At 36.4% G+C, this 12,551-nt stretch overlaps 1 protein-coding gene across 1 annotated transcript in view; it reads right to left on the reverse strand.

The window, feature by feature from the left end:
• Positions 1 to 54: 54 nt before the first annotated feature.
• adgb (androglobin) overlaps positions 55 to 12,551 on the reverse strand; it is a 52,332-nt gene continuing 39,835 nt past the window's right edge. The window contains exons 24-35 of the mRNA XM_051725212.1: positions 12,189 to 12,320; positions 11,601 to 11,754; positions 11,322 to 11,509; positions 10,921 to 11,087; positions 9,401 to 9,519; positions 8,707 to 8,818; positions 4,906 to 5,057; positions 1,487 to 1,642; positions 1,305 to 1,395; positions 1,096 to 1,186; positions 714 to 897; positions 55 to 485 (exon numbers count right to left, since the gene is read on the reverse strand). Of these exons, the coding sequence (XP_051581172.1) occupies positions 303 to 485; positions 714 to 897; positions 1,096 to 1,186; positions 1,305 to 1,395; positions 1,487 to 1,642; positions 4,906 to 5,057; positions 8,707 to 8,818; positions 9,401 to 9,519; positions 10,921 to 11,087; positions 11,322 to 11,509; positions 11,601 to 11,754; positions 12,189 to 12,320 (1,729 nt within the window). The 3' untranslated portion in view covers positions 55 to 302. The remainder of the gene's footprint in view (positions 486 to 713; positions 898 to 1,095; positions 1,187 to 1,304; positions 1,396 to 1,486; positions 1,643 to 4,905; positions 5,058 to 8,706; positions 8,819 to 9,400; positions 9,520 to 10,920; positions 11,088 to 11,321; positions 11,510 to 11,600; positions 11,755 to 12,188; positions 12,321 to 12,551) is intronic.

Here is a 12,551-nt window from a genome sequence, read left to right on the forward strand (position 1 = left end):
CAAACATGTAGTATAACAAGATATCCTATGGTGACTGGCGTAAATGTAGCAAAATCAATGCATTTCACACAAAAATTAATTAGTGTTGACATGGCCATAGTCTATCCTATACAAACATTAAAATGCAGCACAGAGTAAGACAACCAGACAATGAGTCAAATGCATGATGATTAATTTGTTACAGGAATCTTTATAATAATATATTCAAAAAGGACAGACAGAGATAATGTGACATACTCTTAATAAAATGACACATTATATTAGACTATTGACTCAGACTATTAATAGTTTAGCCAGTCAGATCATCTCCTCTTGCTCCCACTCTTTCGTCCACTTGGTTGGACCTGAGTAGGGTCGACCTTTTCCTGTTCGACAGGTTCCACTGGTAGCTCGTCTTTTTTCTTATGAGATTGCTCCTCCAGGATCCGGGAACGGAAAGCCTCACGAGCGTGCATCATCTTTTGCCGATACTCATCCACAATGTCCTATAACAAGAACTCTTAACATTTTGCTTTGCAACTATTTCAACAGCATAAAAGCAATCCTAATTAAATTAATCATCTTAATTAAAAGTAATTCTCAAAAATGTCAATGGCATGTATGTTATTACTATGTTAAAACTAACGCACAACAAATACCAACACTAATACAGTACTATTTAGTGTGTGTTAATCTAAGCTCCAGTTCAATTCTAATATCTAAACATCACAAACCTGAAAGCCAATGTAAGTCTCCACATGTCGTTTCATCATTTCCTTACGTGTGATTCGTTCCTGTTTACGTTGTTCTAGAATGTTGTCCCAGATCAGGCGGAAGCTTTGGAACTTCTCTGAGCGTTCCCTTCTCTGCTCCTCCTCTAACACTTCATCCTTCAGACGAGGCTTCGGCAAAGACCTCCTACAGAGATATTATATTAGAATTCTGTATATGTATATCCAGTATATATATATATATATATATTGTAATGTATAATAATGTATTATATCTTTGATCTTTTCTCAGGAACAGGTGAACTCTCATTGATATATTTGAGAGACACAACATTCAATCTGTACCTGAGTCACATGTTTGATAGACTGTGTAAGTGTACTATACCTGATAAATGGTGTATAATCAATGTCATTTTTGCCAAAGTTTTGTGAGAGCACACTGAACTCTCCACTCTGTTGTGTCTGAGATTGTGTGCCTACAGAGGCAGATACCAAACATTTAAATACACACACACATGCAATCACACCATGCCATTAAACAACTGTATTAAAAAAAATCTGTGATTTGTATGTATTTGTATATTCGTGTATAACCTGCTTCAGCTGTAACAGGCTCTTTACCCTCTGCTGTATTTCCAGTATGTGATTGCAACTGTTTGAGATAGCGCAGCCGGGTCTGATGAGCCTTCAAGACAAACCAATATCACATGTAGGATTGCTGGTGCACACAGAGCAAATGTATTTCTACCTCTGCAGTGGATTCAGTTGTGTAGTACCTTTGCTGCTCTGCCGGGTTCAGCTGCTTCCCAGGCCAGTTTCATGGCTCTGATCTCCTCCAGTCTTTCTGTGTCTTTCTTCACCTCTATGCTGTCTGTTTCACTGTGCTCACTTACCACACGCAGGGTCCAGTGGGGCTTACTCACATCCAAAATCTGCACAACAAATACAAGCTGGTATTTGGCTTAAAATCCCCTGGCTGGTTTAGTGTGGGGTCCAAAAGAGTAAGACTACTTAAATTTTTTTTTAAATTAAATACAATTTAACAGGATACCAATTGACTACTTGTGTTGAGCTTCATGATGTACTTCCGCTTTGAAGTAATTTTTGCCTAGTTCGCCAAACTCCACTTAAAATGAAGAATTTTTTTAATTCTTTCAACTGAAATTTTACTCTGTATAAACTTCTTTACCTGTCAAAATGCATTAAGTCCCTTCTTAGAAAAGAAAACAATATGTAACAATCATGCTTTATTAACATTTTCTAACAAAGCATTCCAAAGTATAAAGATAAAAATGCACTAAAATGCACCAATTTAAGTAACATTAAACATTTTCCAAAGTCTAAGTGGGAGGTTTACTAATTGAAATATCTAGTCCCTGTAGTTTGCGTTTTCATTGCAATGGGCATCAAATCTCTTAAACCCTTAACCTTCACAATATTAATAGTGGCTATCCAACTTTACTACAGCAATCATGAAGCTGCACTTACATGATTTGCCACTTTGAAGTCCATATGAAATGTGCTGCAGAGAAAGTCTTGTTTTGTTCTTAGTGCTGACACTGTCCACATAATAACACAGTACATACTGTAATTAGAATTGTCTGGAACGCAACGCCGGGGAAATGCTGATGCTTCACTCCAGCGTGTTTCATTTTGCCATTTCTGTATGTTTTTGATAGTAGTTTCTCACACATGACCAGTGTAATTATTAAACCCCAAAAGCTGTGATCTAATTAAATATATATAGTCTGTATGTGCTGCGCACTTCAGAGTGCTCTGCTCTCTGTCATCTACTACACACACAGAGCACGTGTGATGATCATGATGAGGTGTTTTCAGTGTATGAGCAGTCGGCTTCACACTTTCATTTTGAAGCGTGCAGCACATGCAGATTAAACATTTATTCAATTAAATTTTAAGCCTTTTGTTATTTAATAATTATACTAGGACATATTGCATTTGTATTTGATTAAATGTGCATTTAAACATACATTTTTGTCCCAAATCTGTCAAATTCAGTGACATTCCATGTTTTATAGCTAATGCCATTTTTATGAGTGGATTCAGTGATTTCATCTGTGTTTTCCGCATTGTGGAAATCACAGGGCCCAAAATGTGGTAACAGCAGTCTACGCGGACTTCGATCATTGAATTATTAAACATTTATTCACATCCTGCGGTGTATAGGCCGCATCACCTTGCTACCACCTCAGTGTGTGGATTTATAAAAAAAAAAAATCTATGGTCTGACCGTTGTCATTGTCTAAAGTTTACAACTTAAATGTTTTTGTAGTTAACACAACAGCAATGTGGGAATGAAAAAAATCATAATTTACACTATATCAATACTTAAACTATTTTGTCGGAGCAAAGTAGAGATGACAGCAGATGAGTAGAGAATGTACGCAACAGGACTTCGTTCATGACAGTCAACCACTGATGTTGTTTCACAATGTACAGCCGATTTTATGTACAATGAATTTGTGTATTTGACTCCTATGATGAGTCCAGGTTTTTACCATGTTGTTGTACATATAACAAAAATCTTGTTAGTGACATAGTCTAACAGTTTTATTATACTAAAATATTTTCCAGGACAAATAATTATTTTCCAGGAGATTTAGGTATTTTTCTAATTTTCCAAGACTTTTCAATGACTCGAAAACTGCACTGCAACTGTGTGATTTTTTAAGAATGGTCAGAGTAAGATAATGGCTAATTTATTTATAAATGAAATCTATATGGGACATTTAACCAAGGTTAAGTAATTTGCAATTGTTTTATGGTGGAATTAATTTATCTTTGAAGCTTAACATTTATGAAATATCATCAATGAATGAAACACGGCATTAATGAGATGGCCAGCAGTGGACTGCTGCAGGTTAAATATATTGTATTTGTTATTCAGGAGCTGAGTATACAATTGGAAAGGAAAAAATATATTTAAAGGCAATCGAGATCAGTCACGTTAACGCCAAAAACATGATTTATTGTTTTAATCAACTGACAGCCCTACAAAGTAGAAATAATCTGCCTTTCCATGAATAAATCTCTGCATTGAGGTGTGCATTGCAACATTGTTACTGGAAACGCCTGAGCCATCATGGGGTATGATTTTTTGGTATGTCTCTGCTTCAATCACAGCGTGCACTCGAGCTGGCTTGACTCCACAAAACCTCATGATGCCTGTGTTTTCCCAGTATGATTGGAAAATGTTTCAAAGAGCATCTTGTGGGCTTCAAAGGAAGAAAGGACAACTTTTGTACAAAGGAGCTAAAATATTCAGCGTCACAAACTTGCTTATTTGATCAGTGACCTAGAAATAGTGTAGAATTTGACATATTTCTTATAATGTCATTTAACAATCCTTTGTTTTAAAACTAGTATAGTTTATCCTAAAACTATGGGGGGTTTTTTAGGCTTAGATTTTAAATTCCAGAATTTCAATGTGGTTTCAGGCTTTTGACCTCACTGTATGCTGAAATTAAAAGTAAGACTATCACTCAAAATCTTTTGAAAAATATTTCCCGATTATCATCAGAACACTTACAGTATAGATCATCTTTTTTTAGTACAACATTGATGACTGATACAGACTGGCTGAATAGTCACTAAACCTTTTCTAATGCTAATTATACATTCTGTTAAAACATGCAAATATGGGGCCTCAACAATAAGGATGGGAATATTTGAGAGTTTCGGGCCAAGTTGACGGAACTTGATGTCACATGCCCATAAGGCCAGTGCTGTGTTGTTGATACATGTTACATTCATTGATCTATGCCTTGCAACTTAAACTTTTGGATTATGTAATGTATTAAATATATCTGTTGCAAGTTCTGCTGATTTAAAATAATTACAAAGGTAACATTATCTTGCTGGCTAACATAGTAAAAAATAAAAATAATAAATAAAAAATAATTTGTGATAGTCTACAATGGAAGATTGAAGTAAGAATGGATAGAAATACTTAAATTTGTTAATGCAAACATATTATACTTGTCTTAATCCATTCCAAAGGCTAAAATTTGATAGGAGAGAAATATACATTTCTATGCAGTGCATCGAACGGTATTTACTGGGGAATATGGGGTCAATTTAGTTGTATATAAGGTGGGACTTGCCACTGAAAATACATAGCACAAGCACACACACACACACACACACACACACACACACACACACACATACTGACTTGGTCGATACTGGAGTTTGACTTGGTTAGTTTGTCTTTGTCCTTCTCTCGCTCCTTGGCCTTGTGTGATTTCAGAGTTGATTTCTGGCTGTCCCTGTTTTGTTGGTCCATACCAACTGGCTCGGATGTGCCCTCCAATATATCCCCAAACACTGCCATTGAGAAAAAGAGAGATCACGCAGACGAGATGAAAAATATTGAGGTCTTCAATTAAAAGTGGGCCACAAATTTCTTTAAAAAAATAAAAATAAATGAAAATGACTGTCATTGTAGATATATTTAAATGCATTCACTTTAAATACCATAAATGGCATTTAAAGTGCTTTAAATACAGTATCTTTGTGCTGTTAGAAATGTATGCGTAGATGTAAATCCTGCTAGATGGCAGTATTGCTCTATTAAAAAAATGAACTCTCAAAAACGCTTAAAATCTACTTTGCCTTCTTCAGGCTTCCTGTGTATGAGTATATCCAACAGGACATTTTACTTAGGGCTCCTACAGTATCTATAAGGACACAATCATAGCACCCTGATCACTGATTTAATCTGAAGTCATATCATGCTCTCTGACAGCAGTGTTACCAACATGTCACTAATGATCAACCTCACTCTCTATGTTTCCCGTCTCACTAATCGAAAGACACTAAACCAACATAACAGAAAGCTATTCTGGATATATCTAAGTATGGATTGTCTACTGCTTATCCATTGCCAATTATGTTTTGATGAACTGGAAAATATCATATTGTCTGATGTCTGCATCAGCTGAGGGTGAGCTCTGTGTTTAATTGAACTATTACAGGAACATTAAGCCATTTTATTTAGGGTATATATTGGGATAGTGTAGATCGAGGCAAAAGCTGTAAGTGTAAGTTTTCTTTGAGATTGAGCAGCACATTTGAAGAATAAAGAATTGTAGGAATATAGAACATGTTTGTCTTTGTGCATGTGTTTGCTTGAAAAAGTGTATTTGTGCACAAAATTGTTTTCTTACAATACTGTAAAATAGCTCCTCCTACAAGGCACATGATCTGACTGTGTGTGTGTGAGTATGAATGTGTGAATTATTTACACTACGAACCTGTGAAAAGAAAATCCTACAAACCACAGACAATTGCGTGCATTGAAACTGAGCATGAAGGTCACTACAGTTTGCCGAAATGGCAGCCAAACCCTAGGTTTTCCATATGAGGCTGAGAAGCGTGTAGCAGAATTTAATGTGCTGTGCTAGGTTCCCATGCGTATTTATCGATTGATGTGTGTGGTAACTGTGTTGGGGGTTGTTCGGGGTGTCTTGCTCCATTGGGAGCCACTTAACTGGGTTAATTCAATTCTCTCTACAAAAATACATCCCAGGGCACCAGAGGCCAAGAGCCAACTTCATTTGACTTCCCATTGACCCATTTAAACAGGCTTATTGGGAAATTAAATGAGAGGCACGCGTGAAGGGTGACGCACACGCTCGTGAATGTAGACTAAGTACAATGCGCACATGTGGATCTACACCACTGATATACAGTAATTTATTGAGACATTCAAACATCTAGTTTTATGTAATTATTAATAATATGAAGCAAACAAAAGGCCCTAAAGCTCATTATACACACACACGAACAAAAAGATTTACAGTGCATTATCTATGCCTACTTTTACGAACAGTGGCAATATGTGTTATATGTAAAGAGGATGATAGCAGCCATGTCCAATGAAGTATACACTGTGTGTCATATGAATTAACAAAGAAAAGAGGGAATACATTTAATATCAAGGGATCTGCACGACAAAAGAATCTTAATGTTATTACTGGAGCCAGGCCATCATGCAAACTAGTCTACACCAATCCCACTGCCTCTTCACAACACACACACACACACACACAACCAATATACTAGCTCTCTCCCTCTTTCTCTCTCTTTTCCTCCCAATCCTTCACATTTCCATTTCTATGAGCTTCCTGCTTATTCATTTCTCTCTGTAAAATCAGGGTTGTTTGCAGCTCATCCACTAAGCTGACCCACGGCAAATGACCTTATGTCATTCGTCCAAGGCCAAAGCAAATCACATTTCCCTATTTACCACAAGCAGCTGAATTTAGTAGGCTTCTATTATATTTTGATGGCCATCTCTCGGTTAATTAAAGAAGCACAGGTGGGATGGGAGATGGAATGAGAAAACATGAGCAGAGATTCAAATCACATGCAGCCAGATGAGTCTGAGTATGGAAGACCAAAAGCATGGCAACATTTGCAGTTGCTAGTTCCAAATGTCTCAGAGGTTTCATGCTCTTAACATGCTCTTTAAGGGACATGAAATTAAAACTGACCTTATTTACATTCTTAACCTTTCTTAATCATTTTTGACCCACATATGCATTACATTTTTAAAACATAATTTTTACATTAAGTGGTCTTATGATCTGCCACTCCAGGTATTCCTAAATGAAGGTGTCTTCTACCATCTGAACTGACTTTTTTAAAAATGTAGCTGAATATTTTTTTAATTATAAGAGAATCTGCATCACTACCCCTAGAATGCATACTGTATGTGGGTCCTATATGACCAGTATGTGTTTTCTATGGTTTTCAATGCATTTAACTGGTATTAATTTTATAATACATTGATTGTTTTCAGTTTCCGCTTGTTATGTTATTAAATGTTTGTTAAATACCATGTTTACACTCATCTTTATGTGTAGTATGCAAGTATAGCAAGTCGTCATTCAGCAGATTTCTTTTTAAAGTGCATGACATTATATCCATTAAAGGGACACTCCCCATGAAGCAAGCTGAGGTTAGATGCCTTGTTCATGACAAGGGCACAATGGTAATAGCTCCTGGACCACATCTTAGTGTTTCTGAACCTTCTTTTTTAATACACCTCACCACTCCAAGCAACAAATATAGATACATAGAGTAATATAGAAATACAGTGTCATACGATAATATAGTGTTCCTATGGTTGTCATTTTACAAGTTTATAAAAATATTAATAATAATGTTTTTTTTTATACAGGCTTTTTTACACTGTCACCCAAAAGTCCTACTCCATTTTCAATGTGTCTGAAACTCTTCAGAACTGAATAAAATATATACCAACTATTTAAAATTTGTATTAAAAATAAAATTATCATTAGGGTTCATTTTCCTTTAAAAAAAAAAAAAAAAAAAAAAGCAGTTTTATCTAGATTTCACCTGGGTATTTTTTGATCCACATACGCAGTTAAAATGGGTGAAGTTACATATGTGTTCTAAGGTTAATGTATGTTCTTGGTCTTATTGTGAGTAATTCATCTGTGCACATTATTCCCCAAAAAATAAATAAAAAATAAATAAAAATAAAAGGTCTTAGTAATTGTTTGTCTAAATATATTAAATTGCTCTGCCTCTGAAAGGACTTTCCAATTTGTTGATGTCACCAAGCACTCTTATTTCTTCAACCACTTTTCATACAGAGCCCACTTTTCATGATCCAATCAATTCCTGGAGAGGTAAAATCATGTTCAACCACTTTTTTTTGCTGAATATCACTTGAAACATTATGGAAGTAAAATGGGTTGCGAACACAATTTCATGTTGATTTCTAAAACCTAAACCATCTTTTCTGGCATTACATACTGTTGATAGTGATGGACAGGCAGATTACAGAAAAGATAATACTAAATTATTACTTACCGATCCATGACAACCCATCATAAGTTTTATTTGAATGTTGCAACACAGCACACCTCATTATTCATTGAGTCTGGCAAACTGATAAAAACAGCTATCTGGTAGGGATCTTAGAATCTATGAGTGGCTGTACCTTTCATTTCATTGCACTCTATGTCTCTGAGTTTCTGGATGAAGGAGGTGAGAGAGTCATCTAAAGGCCAGCTCTTCTGCAACACCTCTGCCTGTACATAATACTTATGAAACTAAAGACACACACACAAGCACAAAAAAGTCACAAAGAGACCTCAAAGTATGAACAAAAGGACACATAAAACAGAAAGAGATTAAATATGTCCTAAGATGTTTCAGCCATCCACATTCACACACACACACACACACACACACACTTGTTGGTGCGGCTATCCTTATGAGGACTCTCCATAGACATAATGATTTTTATACTGTATGAACTATAGATTCTATCCCCTAACCCTAACCCTACCCCTAAACCTAACCCTCACAAAAAACTTTCTGCATTTTTACATTTTCAAATAAACATAATTTAGTATGTATTTTTAAGTGGTTTGAATTATGGGAACACTAGAAATGCCCTCATAAACCACATTTATAGCATAATTCCCTTGAAATTAGCAGTTTGTAACCTAACATTTTTTTCTCGTAAACCACCCAACCCGCCCACACACACACACAAACAGTGATTTCAATATATAAGCAGTTTCACAAAAACATTATGCACTTGGTTCTTAGAACTTTAAAAACTAGAAGTTCAGACACTACTACACACAAAAATATTGAGTGACAGAAGTGTCTGTGGTGACAGGTACCAGTGTGTCTGTAGGGTGCTGGTCACTCCCTTCCTTTCCTCCACCCCCTCCTGTCACTCTCCCCTCTGCTGTAAGGCTGCCCTGATCCTGCCTCGCCTCTGCCTGGGCCACAGAACCGCCTGCAACACACATACAAATGAACACCCTATAAATACACCCAAGAGCTGGCAGAGTCAGGTTGTAGCTAAGTAACTGAGAGAGTGATTTTTTAAAGTGAATATATGTTAAGAAAAAATGTGGAGTGGGTAGACAAGATATTTTAGACTAAAGAAAGCAGTTAAGAGTACAAACTATACCTTATTAAGTTTGTGGCGAGTTTGTGGGGATATCACTAGTACTGGTTTGTGGAAGTGTGTGTGTGTGTGCATCTATTTGTTTTGTCTTTTGTATGAGCCAGTGACAAATTATCTATGTAATCTGTGTCAGTCTGTTATTTGTTCATATGGGGAAATACAAGCAAATGTGAATGTGCCTGTTTACAGGAGTTTTTGAAGTTTGCATTTAAACCTACACTGAGAACTTTATTAGGAAGACCTGTACACTTCCATATTCGTGCGATTATCTAATCAGCCATTTGTGTGACAGCAGTGCAATGCATAAAATCATGCAGATATGGGTCAGGAGCTTCAATTAATGTTCACATCAACCATCAGAATGGGGAAAAAATGTGATCTCAGTGATTTCGACTGTGGCATGATTGCTGGTGCCAGATGGGCTGGTTTGAGTATTTCTGTAACTGCTGATCTCCTGGGATTTTCATGCACAACAGTCTCTAGAGTTTACTCAGAATGGTGCCAAAAATAAAAAACATCCAGTGAGCGGCAGTTCTGCGGATGGAAACGCTTTGTTGATGAGAAAGGTCGACGGAGAACAGCCAGGCTGGTTCGAGCTGACTACGGTAGGCTACAGTAACTCAGATAACAACTCTGTACAACTGTAGTGAGCAGAATAGCATCTCAGAATGCACAACACATCGAACCTTGATGCGGATAGGCTACAACAGCAGAAGACCACATCTGGCACTTTATTAGGACCATACTGTTCCTAATAAAGTGCTCAGTGCCCCCAAAAAGTAATTGGATATTTTGGGAACTTAAGTCACACTTAAAAAAGTCTGAATGGTATGGTATTAGAAGCAAAATATTAAACCAAGTGGCATCTGCATACAAATCATTCTAGACTATAGTAACTTTTTGCAATTACTTTGAGCCAACTGGCCTCAAGGTAATTTGAAGTGGATACATGAAGTCAGTTCTGTTCAAGTTCACACAGGTCATCACAATCACCATTCAAGTTTGACAACATTAAAATGTCCAAATACTTCTTGTCTTAATTTTTAACAATATTGTCTCTTATTTTATAACTTTTTTTGGTAAAATATTTTCCCTGAAATGTGTACAGTGTTTCTTTAAAATATCATATGGTTTGATATTTTGTAATACATTTTTAAGTATGTCTTAAATGTTCAAAAACTTTTTTGGACACTGTATATGTGTGTGTATGTACAAGTTTATACAAACCATTGCTGGCTAAGAAGCGGTAGACTGGGATGATGGCATGCCCTTTGCCTTGACTGCTGGCAATCTCCTTTTCATGGTCTAGGATACTGAGTTTAATGTAGACGTCTGATTTTGAGGTCTGAAACTGCACAGTAGCATTGTGATCACTGGAGACCTTTACCACATGTCTGGCAGAAAAAAAACACACACACACTGGGTTTAGATCATTCTTGATGCAAAATAATTCACAGAGTAATGCGTTGAAAATGGCTGGCCACTTTAAATAACCATGCTTCTTTGAAATAGCATATGCTGCGTACAACTAAAATCTAAATTGTTAATTAGAGTCCTACAGTGCTTACCAAATAAGTTGAACACAATTGCTTTGTTTAAAGTGTATGTAACAGTATGTGTGTGCTAACCTGCAGATGACATTCTTTTCATTAGGAATGTAGTAACCTTTCAACTCTTTAACTGAAAAGTTATTACTTGGTGTATCTCTGGCCAGCTGTGGTAGTGGTTCTCGGGAGCCAATCAGACGCATTCGCCACTTTCCTCCTATCATGGATGTGTCCCCACTATGTGCCTCAGCTACAAACGTGTAACCGGCCTACAGAGTGTGAAACAGACAACATACCAATGAAAAATGTTGGAAAAAAAAAAAATTTGTAATACAAATTGCATGTAAGACAAACACATACCTTGTTTGGGGTGTATATGTGTGGTTCTACTCTGTTAAAGACTCTGGGTATTTCCTCTAAGGTGTCATTATTGATGACATGCACAATACAAACAGGGAGAGGGGAGAAGATCTTTGGAACAAGTAACATGTTCTTAGGAACATGAAACACCTCCCTAGAAACAAGAAAGAATAATGGCTTGATGAAATACGTATACGAGGAATCATTGAGCACAATGTTCAAGAGTTCAATGCATGCATACTAGGGCTGTCAATTTAACATGCTAATTATTTATTTATTTTAAAAAACATAACATGATAAAACATGATAACATAAAATAAAAATAACATGATGTTGTTTTAAGCATAAACCTCACAAAATTTTGTTAGATTTATGCTTAGAACAAGAAAAAACTATTTGTCAATAGCTTTTGAGTCTCAGCAAATAATAATACATGTTATTATTTGTGATAAATTAAAATAATTAATCGGCATGGCATGTTATAAACTCAATTTTAATAGACTGACAACTCTAATGCATACCTAAATAACCTCCTAAATAATAGAACAATTTTAATATTGCTGTAAGTGTAAAACGAGTGTTCCTGACCTGAAGATCAGAATCCAAGAGTTAGCAACCTCTGGTATGGGCACTGAGTAGTCGGTGAATGTTATTCTGTTGCACTCGTCTTCCCTACAGGGGTAGACCTCTGCAATCCCTTCACCATTAGTAACCATGTGTCTACCAAAAACACACACTTAGTGTTATAAAAAGATTCAAGAAGACAAAACCTGACCTATGACACCTAGACTGTCAGAGTTGGCTAGGTTAGGCTACAAGCACTGAGAGAAGATACCACCCACCCACTGAGTCCAGACACATGCCACAATCACCCCCCAGGCCAAGGGTCACTCTCTACAACCCCTCCCAGCAACTAAAGCCAGGCACACAGACAGTAAACAGCAGATGGTA

Source organism: Myxocyprinus asiaticus, chromosome 19 (assembly GCF_019703515.2).
Source record: "Myxocyprinus asiaticus isolate MX2 ecotype Aquarium Trade chromosome 19, UBuf_Myxa_2, whole genome shotgun sequence".
NCBI classification, from domain to species: domain Eukaryota; kingdom Metazoa; phylum Chordata; class Actinopteri; order Cypriniformes; family Catostomidae; genus Myxocyprinus; species Myxocyprinus asiaticus.